This window comes from Argiope bruennichi, chromosome 3, assembly GCF_947563725.1.
Source record: "Argiope bruennichi chromosome 3, qqArgBrue1.1, whole genome shotgun sequence".
In the NCBI taxonomy this organism is placed as follows: Eukaryota; Metazoa; Arthropoda; class Arachnida; order Araneae; family Araneidae; genus Argiope; species Argiope bruennichi.
In genome coordinates, this window is record NC_079153.1 from 119,801,553 (window position 1) to 119,815,549 (window position 13,997).

The 13,997-nt window shown below is 24.1% G+C and overlaps 1 protein-coding gene across 3 annotated transcripts; it reads right to left on the bottom strand.

The window, feature by feature from the left end:
• Positions 1 to 1,110: 1,110 nt before the first annotated feature.
• LOC129963709 (ribonuclease H2 subunit B-like) lies at positions 1,111 to 13,293 on the bottom strand. Of its 3 annotated transcripts, none has more exons than XM_056078227.1 (11): positions 13,205 to 13,293; positions 11,628 to 11,671; positions 11,481 to 11,534; positions 11,172 to 11,276; positions 9,431 to 9,495; positions 5,638 to 5,752; positions 5,025 to 5,189; positions 4,438 to 4,519; positions 2,674 to 2,731; positions 1,812 to 1,886; positions 1,111 to 1,258 (listed from the first exon to the last, which is right to left on the bottom strand). In XM_056078227.1, the coding sequence occupies exons 2-11, from the start codon at positions 11,665 to 11,667 to the stop codon at positions 1,169 to 1,171; spliced, it is 849 nt and encodes a 282-aa protein (XP_055934202.1). In that variant the 5' UTR covers positions 11,668 to 11,671; positions 13,205 to 13,293; the 3' UTR covers positions 1,111 to 1,168. The 3 variants fall into 3 exon arrangements, with proteins under 3 accessions (XP_055934202.1, XP_055934205.1, XP_055934203.1); XM_056078230.1 differs by having other exon boundaries at positions 1,812 to 1,880; positions 13,205 to 13,267; XM_056078228.1 differs by lacking the exon at positions 13,205 to 13,293 and adding an exon at positions 12,726 to 12,893.
• Between the last annotated feature and the right edge of the window lie 704 nt (positions 13,294 to 13,997).

Here is a 13,997-nt window from a genome sequence, read left to right on the forward strand (position 1 = left end):
TAAAATATAAATGAGGTGTAGTTATGATATTTCTAAAAATATCTATTTATAAAAAATAAAGAAATTATTGATGTATTTTAAATATTAACATTTAAAAGCTTATAAGCATTCTTTACTGTGTAGGAGTCATTATGAAATATAAAAGCATGTATAATTTAAATAAACAGTTGAAAGAATAAGAATTTTTATTTTCTGCTCGGAGAATTGATTAAATGTCTGATAGTCGTCGGTTGACACTCTTGAAGATGAAAGGAAATCTATTTCAAAATCAAGAATATTTTCAGTTATTTTTACTGTATATAGTATTTATGAATTAGAATCTTAGTTATTCCTCTGAACAGAATATTGATTGTTATAATTGCTAAAGTAGATATCAGCTATTCAAAGAATTTTTAGATGAGAAGATTGTTTTATCTACTTAAGTTTAACCATAGAACATACTATTAATAGTCAAACATACTGAATTAATCTAGTAACAATGTGCATATTGGTTCTAATCTATAATAGATTAAATTTCCCCAAAAAAATCAATTTTAATTTATAAGCTTGTTATTTATTACATATTTATATAGCTTTGTTTTTAAAAACTCTTGGAATTAGATTAAAATTGTATTTTTAGTTCATTCAAATAATCCATCTTTTTTTTATAATATATGTGTTATATATACTATCTAGAAACTGACTTTTATGTTAAATTTAATTAAACATCTTATAAGAACATACTGGTGATAATTTTATTATAGATCTTAAATTATCCTTCAGAAATTTTCTTTCATTTAAAGATTTAAACATTTTTTCCGCTATTATCCACGATATTATTCTTTCCTTGAATAATATCTGAAATCATTCCAAAAGTTAAAGAGCAGTACAAGAATTTGAAATTTTTAGCCCCCATGTACAGCTAGCTATATGTAGCTTAAAATTTACAGATTTAAAACATGAACAGTTTACATTAAACATTTGAAATCAAATTACCTTTTAGTATATTCCTTTCTATTAAATTTTTAAAAAGGAAAATTAAAAAAGCATTTGATTTACTAATAGTTTATAACCATATCAAACTATTCAACTGAACATTATAAAAATTGACATAGTATTTCATTGCTTCAAATAATTTAAACCATTATACATGATACATTAACTTTTATTATCTACATAAAGATGACATCTACTTTTTCTGAAAGAATGATGAAATTGTTTTCATTCCTTTTTTGTCTACTTTCATCAGCTGTTTCTGAGCTGCAGACATCTTAGTTTTCTAAAAGAAAAATATTATTTAACTTTGTGAACTTTTAAATCTATATTAAACAACATTATATATTTTTTTTAAAATTTCAGACGAAGTTACATTATCAATATTTTAGTTGAAGACCAATTATTATTCTCATAGTAGTAATTCATTAACTAAAATCTGAATTGATAGCAAATTAGTAAAATATTAGTCTTCATCTATTAATTAGGCTATTCTTTATATCTGATAAAAAAAATTGCTTTAAGGTATGTGTTAATGTTAAGTCTTTATTTGATATAATTTAATCAAAAATATTTTTAACAAAATCAATTTATTTATGTAAAATACAACAGTTTTTTTATTTGATTTTTTTTATTAATAAATGTCAGAAGTTAATAATATGTGCAGTATTAACAAAGTCTAATTTAGACATGTATTCAAATGGTTGTCGTTAACTTTTTAATCATATTGTCAAATGCATATATTTAATAAATATGCAAAAACTTAAAATATAAAAATTTGGGTTTTCAATAAAATAAAAAAAAAAATTAATTTTAATGGTAATATTATTTAATATTACCTGTTTTTCTTGTGCTGAACTCATGGAATACTTCTTGCTGTAATCATCAGTTGGGGATGTGCATGTATTCTGTTTCTTAAAATAATAGATTCAGTATATGGATAAATATATGTTTTCATTAAAAAAAAATAGTATTATGTAATTTAAAACTGATACAAGAATTCCATTGGTTACAAAATATACTGTAGGTGACTTATAATTTAATAATATAAAAATACGCATTATTTAACAAAAAAAAAAAATGTTCTTAATAAACTGAGTCAAGTAAACTCTGCATCAAGTTTAACATCTACTGGCACAGTATTGCTGTCAGTAAGAACTTCTTAGAAGGCCAAATTCATAAAGTTAAAGAAAATTCAATCTGTATTACAATTTTCCAATATCTAAGAACTACATATATATATATATATATATATAATGGTTTAATATTCTATTAATTCTTAAACTATACTCACTGCTATTCTAATCAAAAAGTTTCAAGAAATTAATTTGTCATAATAATGAAATGTCCTCTACAAAAAAGATGAAAAATATTAACTCTGACATATAAAATATAAATTTAAAATGGAAGAATAGAAGCATTTCCTTGTAAATCATTCGAATATTGGCATGTAGCCTCTTTTAATATTTTTGGAACTGTTTTACTGAAGTAATAGGATAGGAAAATAAAATTACTTATAAAATTAAAGGACAGAGAAATTTTGTGCTACAGCAGTGATTTTGAAATACAATATCTATAACCACACATTAAGAAAAAGTGCATAATTGGTTTATGTCAAAAAAGTATCCTAGTAATCTCAGTCAACACATGCTCACAAATTTTTTCATTCACAAACTTTAAAATAGTAAAAGATGACTTTACTTTTGAGGCTCCTTGAGCATCATTTTCTGATTTTGGTTTATCTTCCTTTATTTGTAATCTATGAATAAGAGAAGAAAATATTTTTATATTATGCAGTATTAACTCTGCATATTTTCTGAAGTTTATTGTGTGATTATAAACTTAATCTCATAGTTAATAATAACACCATATAATTAGTACCATATAATTCAAACTAGTAAAATAAAATAAATCATTGAAGGTATATTTCTTTCAGTTAAATTTATGTGAAAATCTAAGCAGATCTATTTATATCTTAGATATAAAATCTTTTGGAGATATAAATGAATTTCTTTTGCTTCACAGTTGAATACATCACTTTATTATATAGAAAAACAGGTAAAGAAGATTTATAAATCTTTAGCAATATAATATGCAGCAATATGATCATAACAATGTTCTGTATTTACTTGCATATTTAAATCTAAATGATTACATGATTCTAAATGAATATTAAGAGAGGAAATTTATTCTAACAATACATTTATTTAGTGTTTCTCCAGGATGTTACTGCAGCATAAAAAGTTAAAATTTATACTTAATTGAGATCACTTGTTAACAATTGCTTTAATTCTGCAAGTGGCTAATTATTTTCATTTATTAAATCTTATTTCTTAGAAATGCGATTTTAAAATAGGCAAATAATATTTTATAATAAAAATACAGTCATATCTTGTATGATGAGCAAATCAAAATGGGGGGGGGGAAGACTTGTTTAACAAGTGGTGAGGAGACACTAAGAAATCACATGCTGGAATGTTCTTATCAGTCTGTGTTGAACATTTGTTTGAAGAAGACCCCTTCTATTTACATGGCAAAAGTCTGGCCATTTGTCAAATGGGTCATTTAGGGGGTTTGAACAAGTGTTTGTGGAGCTTTAATTAACGAGATTGTATCTCTGCCTACGTTTATGGGACTAAAGGTAGATAACAACATCAATGAGTTGGTAGGAGAACATAACCAGAATTATCTAATAGCTTATAGAGTTGCCTTATATGTCACAACAAAAAGCTGTGAATGAGATTTAATTAGGAGGGAAGAAAATAATAGATTCATTAGAACAATAATCTTTTAGTAAAATAAGGAAGACACTGAAAGTGTGGGGAATTATTGAGAAATCATTGAAAAGCATCATCCTAATAAGGCAGTTAGCAATACACACTGAAAATTGATTTAACAATGATGCTCATTTTTTGCCAAATTTTGAAACTTATCCAAAGCCAAGTTTTTAGATAATTTTCTTGTAAGAAAAAAATCATGCATTATAAATAATAAATTACGTTATAATATATGAATTTTTTCGAATGTATTGTATTATCTTATATGAATTCCAATGGGGAAAAAAAATTGCTTCACTTAATAAGCATTCACATTGCAATTAAGATTCAGGAATGAATTATACTCTATACGCAAGTTACTGTATACATATATATTAAAACTAAAAACAAAATTTTGAAATGTTAAAAAATTTTGCACATGAAATATTTTAAAAAATATACAAATAAGAATAATTTGGCTTTGAATATATATGAAAAACAAAAATGGCTGTTTCAGTCAATTAATGAAATCAATATTAAAAATAGGGAAAGTGTCAATGTAAGAAATTTCACCATGTATTTTACAGATTTGATGATGGCACTTTAAAGTGCCTTATATAGTTTGTGCAGAATATCATAGAAAATATCTTGGTTAAAGTTGATTGAATAAGAAAAATTACAAATTCAACAAAAAATAAAAAATTCATACCCTAAGGATTTTAATAATTCTTTGGAAAGTTCTTCTGATAAGTAATCCGATATTAAATGGTATGCATAGCTTTGTAGAATTTCTAGAAAGAAAATTAACAAATATATTTAAAAATATAAACATAAATGCCAATCAGTTTGATTTTATTTAATTATCAAAAGGTATCCAAATTGCTTCATGTTTCAGTCTCTAATTAAAACTTAACTAATATAAGCACTTAAAAATTAAAGTTATACCTCTTAAACTTTTTCACATCAAAAGAAGTTCTATTCTTTTCAAAATGATAGCAATAACATTATGAAAATTTTATTCATCTTATCAAAAAACCTTTATAACAAATTTACATTGTCATATTTCTTGTAAAAAAAAATAATTTTTTTGATCATAAAGATTTACAAAGTTTGCATTTATTTTAACAGGCTTTGTGCAAGAAAAATTAATTTTAACACTAATTTTAGATTTAAGATAAGTTACAGTTGAAGGAGAAGAGGGAATACAAAACTTCAGTTCAAATTTAAAAAAAAAAAAAAAAAAAAAAACCTTTAAGTTATTTAATTAAAAGTTAAAAACAGGCAAGAAATACTAACCAGGGTTCTCTTTGTCATCATTTGTTTGTAAACAAGCTGCTTTAGAACCATCATTTATGCTTATCTGTTTTTGTTTTAAGGAAGAAGATAAATATTCCACTTTTTTCTGCAACCAATGTAACGTTTTTATGTTATTGTAGCATAAAACTCTATATCCTGCAGCTTCTGAAATGAGTAAAATATTCTTAGTTATTTTCAAAAAGGAAAATGTGAATAAACTGTAGATTCTAGATTCTGAATTAAAAAAATCAAAATTATTCATACAAAAAGAATAAATTTATAACATTATAAATATATTTATAATATTTCTTATTGTTCTTCCCAATCTTTTTTACAATGAATTTTAGAATTAGAAAATCCAATTAAGTTTATTTTTTACAACTCTTTATAAATAAGTAAACAAAAGATAAAATCAGATAATTTTTTAAGACAATAAATAATTTTCTAATAAATAAATTTTCAATTAAAAATGAATAACATTTTTTCATAAGAGAAGGGAGGAATGTGAGAATTAGAGATTTGATTTTAAAAGTTGAATTTATAACAAGCTTTACCTTTTCTACAGACAAATCATATGCATAATATTTATGTTTATAAAAGTAAATTGAAATACCTTTGGAATCAAATATATTTAAAAGTTCCTCTGAACTACAGCATTTTGATAAAAAATGCATATCTGGGAAATCTGCATCTATAAGAAGATCTTCCAAAGGACAAAATTTACCATCCTACAAAGTTGAAAAAAAAAAAAAAATACTCATACACAAGCAATTACAACACAATAAATTAAAAGCAAATCAAGTACTCAAGTGTTTCAATTCAGAAATAAAACTGCTTCAAACAAATGTTTTTTTTTATTGTAATTTTTTTAAACATTAGCTTTTGCATAAACTAATTTCAAAAAAGTAATTCATAAGTTTATATTAACTGTATTTTACTTTTCATTTCTTGCAACAAAATCAAAAATTAAAAATCTGCAATTTATAAATTAAAAAATTTATAGCATAATACAAGAGACAGTTATTTAAGCAAAAATATCATAAATTATTAAAGAAAAAAAAATTGAAGATTAGCAATATTACAACTATTTTATCCTTATCCATACTGCATTATTTCATATTGTAGAAAACTTCCTAGAAATACTTTCAAAATTAATAATACAGAGAAATTTAGAAGGGTAATAATCTAATATTTCATCTAAATAATGCAATTGGTAAGTTTTATTTTCCTTCAAATAAGTAAAAAAATTCTTTTGATGTATAAATTTTATAGATATTTTTTAAATACAAATTATTTTCTATTGCTTAATTTTAATATCATATAATAAAGATTTAAATAAAATCACTATTTCAAATTGACTGCCAAACAGATTTTGTTTTTTGAAACAAATGATAAAGAGAACTGAGAAGATGTTTTTGTCCACTGACCATCATAGAAAGATAGCAATAAAAATATTCTAGATTAATATCATTTAACATTACAAAATTAAAATGGATTAACAATTTAATCAGTGATAAGAAAATGAAACGTCTGTATACAAATTTAAAAAAAAACTGTTGTATTTTTAAAAAATTAATGAATTGGTTTAATAGATAACTAACTACCTGTTCAGTTAAATTGCTGGCAATATATCTCTTATAAATATATTTATCTAAATAGTTATAGATACAATTATATATTTATATAAATAATATCTTTTTCTTGTTTAAAGGGTATTATTTAAAGTTTTGCAAATCATTTTTTATTTAATAAGGATCATTTTTAAAATTCAAATATTTTGCATACTTCTTTCAACACATTTTTAAAGAATTCTATCAGGATGCCTAGTGAGAAAGTTCTGCAAAAATTAAGTATTTTTAAGCAACTTAGCAAAAAAAAAAAAAAAAAAAAAAAAAAAAACCAAGCATCTTTATACATGTGCACATACATAATCCTGTGTATTTTCTAAGCATAATTTTTATTAGCATTTTTTTAATTAATGGGAAATGTGCATTCTTTAAATTTTAATATTTTTTTCTGTATTTTCACAATGTCTTGTATTGCCAAATAAAGATGTCTATTTGGTTTTGATAAAAACTAAAAAGGATCATAAAAATAAAAAAAAACCTAACAATACAGTCAAATTAGGACAACTTCTGAAAAATCATCAATAAAGATATGTGATCTTCTTTCTTTGTTTCTTAAAATAACAACCAGTTTATTTAGAGGATACATAAGTTCTGAAAATACCATTGACGTAGAAGCATAGCATGATGTATAGTTTATATATGCAACAACAAAAAAAATTCGACATAGCTGGGATAGAAATTAAATTATATAGAAATTTTAATTGCAGTTTTATAAAGATAAGAACTAAGCATTCCAGAAGGACTATCATAATAAAACGGGCAAAATTGCCATAAAATTGACGATAGAACAAAGTTATATTCTAAATGTGTTTTAGAACATTTAAGAAGAAAGTAATATTCTAAATCGCTTTTTTTTTATTTTAATAGAAAAGAATACCATAGTTCATAAATGGACTGTAGAAAAAAAATTGTCTTATTGCTTCTTATCTTTGAAGTTTCGTACAAGCTTCTTTTTAGCAATTAGTATTCCAAAAATTTAATAAAAATGTGCTTTTTTTATATAAAAAATTCTTACTTTAGCTATAAAATTATTGCAGAAAAATGAGATTATATATTTTGTGAATAAATGAAAATGCTTCAAGGGCTACTAGTTTCCATAAATAACAGAAACAATTTCTAGAAGTTAAAAAAAAATGTTCTGTAGTTAGAAGTAAAATGAAAATTAAAAAATTGCTAGTTAAGGCATTGAAGTATTTTTTTTTTTAATCCAGTGCAAGATTATATTGCATTGCTTCAAAATTTAACAAAATTCATCAAATGAAGAGTCATGTTCAAAAAATTACTTTTTAAGTTTAAATTGAAGAGAAAGCCTCTCCTGTCCTATTATCATGATGTTAAGAATTATAAAATAATGTGATGCAACGATTCAAAGTAGCAATGAAATTGTTTTGAATTTCATTGTAAGAAAAATCATTGTTACAAAATATGTCCAAAACTAAATTTTCAAAAATTACTAAAACAAAAGGAGGAAAATGTATTCATTCAAACGAAATTGGCATAATTCAAACACTATTTTTTTAACCTTTAAAATGGTGTAAAAATAATTTTTGAGCAATTATGCCTTGATGTTGCAGCAACAATAAGTTAAATTAGTTTTTTTAATTAAACTTCTGACTAAAATTTTCAAATATCCGTTTTTGTGGACCTCTAACACTCAAGAAATAATTTCCCAAATTTTATGCTCCTAACTTTAATAATTTATGCTCTGTAAATCAAGGCAAATCTTTAAATGCAAAGAAAGATTTCATTGGAGGGAAAAAAAAAAAAAGAAGGAAAAATCGTTATAAATAGATTGATGCAACAAATAATAATTTTCAAATGGATGGGCCATTTAAAAAGTATGCCATGAAAGAAATCACGATCATTGGAAATTTATGGTTTCATGTTAAAATCTCATCATATTTGATTTTATGCAATCGACTAACAAAATTACACACCACAACTAATTACAATTCAGTACAATACATTAAAATCCCTCTAATAAGCAACTCAAAAGATTGCTTCAAAGCAACATATTATTAAGAATAATGACTGAATGTTTAACATATTAAAGAGGCTTCATTTCAAGTGTTTTTAAAGTAGCTTTTACCACATTCAATAAATCTCTGTGGCGCACCAAATTCATCCTGTTTTATTCTTATTTTCTGTTGATAGGACCAATCTGAGTATTCTTCTTTTACAATACATAAAAGGTTATGCATTTATTTATTAAGTATAGCTTAACAACATCTCAAACACTAAACTTTTAATAATTTAAAATTTAAAAAAAAAATCGAACATCTTTTGAACTGCAAATATGTATGACACAGTATGTTTTTCATATTGCCCATTCCAAATGATTACCGCAGTATTTTAATAAACGCAATGAACATTATTGAAGAAAAAGGATTAATTAAATATTATTTTAATATGTGCTGAAACCCCTGGATCTATTCCATCCTGGATTCCTTGTCCAAATTCTTTCTTTTTCTTGCTTTTCTTTCTTGAGACATCTAATAAACAAGCCTTTGTGTATATGCTTTCAAATTATCGTATTCAACATGTAAGGTAACAAAATACTGTCGTAGCATTACTCAAGAAAATTAGAAAATTTTAAGGTGCCTAAAAATAGTTTTCAAATTTAAGCACTATTCATGACGCTCTGCACCTTGTCTACTTTCGAGACTAAGATAAAGCAAGAAAAGATTGATTATTTTCTGTTATGTGAATAACTTGAAGACTTTTAATAAGGTATGGAATAATTATGATACATACAAACATATGGGCAGAATTACTTACTTGATTTACATAAGACAGAATAAAAAATAATGGATCCACAACAGTCAAAATAAAAAGGCGTCCATCTAAAATTTAAAAGAAAAAAAAAAATCATTGCTTAAATTTAATTTCATGATGTATTTGTAATTTCCAATAAAACTGTGATTCTACTAAGCAATGAGAATCAGCATTTAATTCTCCAATTTTACCACTGTGTAAAAACAGAATAGCTAAATGCTATCTTATTTTACAGACACACACACACACACATATATATATATATATATATATATATATTAATGACTCTTATAGACCAAAACTTTCCATTCTATTACTCATAACGTAAAATTTGAATGAAAAAAACAACAACAAAACAATAGATCAGATGTCTTCTTTTACACACAAGCACACATATGTAATGATATCTCTTAATTTAATTTACATCTTAATTAATTTCCTATATTTTTATCTTAAATTACTTCACGTTATTTTACGATTTTCTCTTATTTCCTGATCCAAATATTACTTATTTATTTATTTCTAAAACAAGCTTTGAAAAATTACTTATGCTTTAGTTCTCATGCTGCAATCTAAGAGGTAAAAATTTCTAACACCCACGGTTCTTTTTTAAAAGATACCCTTTTCTAAATTGATACATGACAAATATATCCCTATAAGAATCTTTTATTAAAAGTACTAAGAGAAAAATTTCTCTTTTCCATCATTCATTTTCAAAACTATGTTGCATATTATATATATATAATATTGGAAACATAATTTCGCTGAAAAGGGAAAACTTTTGTAATATAATTTATTTCATTACAGAAGCATATTTTCTATATGGGGAAGAAGATCAATAATATAGATAAATCTGTTTACATTGGGATACAAGAGCCAACTGACAGAAATTTTTCCCTTTACTTGTTGACAGGGATTTCTTTAAAATGTGTAGACTTAAAAAAAAGGGAATCTTAGATATCCTTGAAAAGAATGCTTAGTTGTTCATGATTTTTATTCCTTTATTCATGGAATGGGAAACAAAGGAGTCAGTAATTTTTAGAGCCTGTGTTAGAAATAATTAAATAAATAAAGTGGGATATGGATCAGAAAATAAAAGGAAATTTTAGAATGAAGTAACATGATCTAATTTAAGATAAAAATTAGGAAATTAATGACAATTTAAATTAAATTAAGACATATCATCACACACACACACATATAATTTATGCTAAAAATAAAAGGAAAAAAGTTTATTTCAAATATATCTGATTTGAAAATAAGTTCCTAAACATTTTATGAGTAAAGAGAACAATTATCATAATATAACTATTACAAGATTAATTATCATTAACAACTTATTAATTTCCTCATGTAATACACAATGTCTTTTAGGATTAACATCATTTGACCATATTTGATGCATTCTCATTTCCAAAATATTTATATACATTTATAGTTATAACAATGTGAAACTGGAATATAAGATTAGCACTGATAATTGACTGCATTATTATTCTTTTAGCAATAATAGCAGCACTATTTTTCTTTCTCCTTTTGGATTTCTGATAAAAAAAATTAAAATTCTTTAATATACATATTGTTGAATGATAAATTTTGCTTTAAATTATTACACTTTTATAAATGATTATACAAAATACAAGTATTTCAGTTAGAATTTTCTTATATATAAATATAATATTGAATTTAAAGAAATATTTAGAGATTATATTTATTCATTTTTATTCTATTAAAATCACTTTACCTTGAATTACTGTATTTCCAGCAAACCACGATGAAAATTCATCCATAAAGTGAACAATTTCATATAATTTATTTGAAGAATCTAAAGCACATAAAACTGGAGTCCCTATTAAAATAATAATAATATTAAAAATCCATTTATGTTATAATTATTTAAATCTTTGTGAATTTGTGAATGTTCAAAGGTAAAGGAAATTTCAGATTTCACAAAATAACAATACATTATTTTCTATTCATTTGAATGAGTAAAATATAAGTAGAGAAAAAATTAATAAAAACTGAGGGACAAGATAATACATAAAATCCTTACCAGACTTAGGATGCTTTAATCGAATGACAGAAAACTTTCCTTCTATCTCATTTTCTAAAATTGGAAGGGAGTAATGATTTGTATTTCCAACAAGAAAATAATAAAAAATTCTAAATTAAATAAAAATGCAGAAAATTAAACAATTACCAGGAACCAGAAACACCCTATGTGCCACATTATCTGCCATCCCTCTAAAAAAAAATCAGTGATGTATTGTAACTATTGGAGTTAAAAAGAAAATTCCTTTAATTTTTATATATAAATATGAGTATACTTCTAAATATAAATGTATATACATAATTACTTATTAAAAATAAACAAAAAAGATAAATTTTGGATAAATTCTACAAATTTATGCATTCTAAAAATGATAACTAATTATTCTTGCAATAAACAATACTATTTAAAACTATATAACTGAAGATAAATAAAAGCAATTTAGGAATAGAGAAGGGATTTAATTGACAGATAGACAACAATGTACAGAAATTGTCAAATATTTTAAACATAGAATAATAAAAAGTTTCTCAGTAACTTATTAAGGTATAATCTTAAAATATGTATAAGTAATAATTTAATTAACATTATAGTTTGTCTCAAATAAAATTGTGTTTGATAAAAGCCATTTGATTTTTATTGATTTGTTACATTTTTATCCCATTTTGAAGCTACATTATAATTGTTTGAGATGTCATAATTTGAAATAATAATTAGAAGCAAGAAGGATACACAAACTAATACATAAACTACTCAAACTTCAACATTGCATCATCCCGAAAAATGCATCAAACTTCCATACAAAGCAAGTCCTTGTAAGTGTCACATCTCAAACTCATGATCTTAAATTGATTAAATTAAATTAAGCCACTAGATCTCCTGATGACAGAAGCATACAGTATTTACAGGTTTTTTATATCTCTGACTGTAATTTTTTAAAAAATTAATGTTTGTCTGTTATTTATTATATAATATATGCAACTGTGGCAGTCATGTAGTAGGCAGGCAGTATTATTAATGATTTCTTTTCTGCAACATAAATTACTTATATTCATATTTAAAAAGTTCTATGCAACTCATTCTCATATGATCCAATAATGTAATTTTACAATTTGAAATGTGGCTTATAAAAGGTTATTGTATGATCATTTAATGTTCAAATCCTATGCTTTTAATTTTATACAAAATGTATTCATTACTGTATATATATATATATATATATAAATTTAAAATTTTGAATACACTTACAGTTTTCCTTTAATTCATAGCAGTAAATTTTTTAATTCCGTAACAGCAACAAAATTTTGTTCATAAGACAAAAGTATGCAGAGATGCACAGTTATATCATGAATTGCATTAACGAGTAAGAGATTTAAAATGACATTAAAAAATTTTCTTTTTCTTCTTCACTAAAATGATGTAAATTTCTTAAACATTTTATATTAATTCTACAATTCAAAAAATAAGTTATATAGACAAGACTGAATTAAGATTAAAGTACAGTTTTTAGTATCATTTTTTGAATGAACATTTCGAAAAAAATCTGTTTAAAAACACTGCGACTCCATCGAATTTTCAAAAAATTAGGAATCGGCATTCCCATTCAGATTTTTATTTCTAAAAGCCAAATAATTCCAAAGAAAATATTTGTCTGCAAAGAAAGGAAGATTTTTAATAAAAACAAATACACATTAAGAGTTTAAAGCAAAAATATGCTGAAGAATTACTTTCTTCAGGTACTGATTACGATCTTACTCCCTCAAACTCAATGCTGTCTTCTCAATTCCCGCTGTCACTCGTTTTATTTATGAGTTATCTCTTCCCGCCAAGATGCATTGCCACCATTCAAGAAATTAATGATTATTTAAAAAGAGAATTTAATCTTTATTTCTCGTGAAAAGAAAGTTTTTCTCACAAGAATTCAGAAAAGTTTTCAAAAAATTTGTTTGCAATTGTTTTGGCTCTTTGATAATCGTTACTCGTATGCTTTTATAAATTTTTTTAGTCAATATCAATCTTTCCTTTTTTTTTCGTTTGATGGGCAATTTTTTTTTTTTTTTTAATGATAGGCATTGAACATTGGAAATATAAAATTCAATATTTTTATGTATTGGATGATTTTCTAAACTATAAGCTTTACGAAATCTGTTAACCCTATTTGTACATGATATTTTACTTCGGATATATCTGGATACTGCAAAGGAGGATAGTTATTTGTGACGACAGATGAAGTTCCACTTGTATATTTTTTTAAAAAATTGAATAGACTAGGAAGATTATATAGGACTATAGAAGAATTGTTTTCATTAATTGCTCAAAGAACTAATAGACAAAAAAGGATAGTTAACAAAAACAAACAAAAGGAAAAAAAAGCAAGATGGAGAGAGAAAAATTGGTATTTTTCCCCTTGTCTCTCCACAATTTTTGATATTCTTAATGCTTGATCTCATCGGAACAATATTGTTTAGTATTTTTCTGGTATTAGGTATTTTTTCGAGCATCCAAAACTTAGTTTCCTTG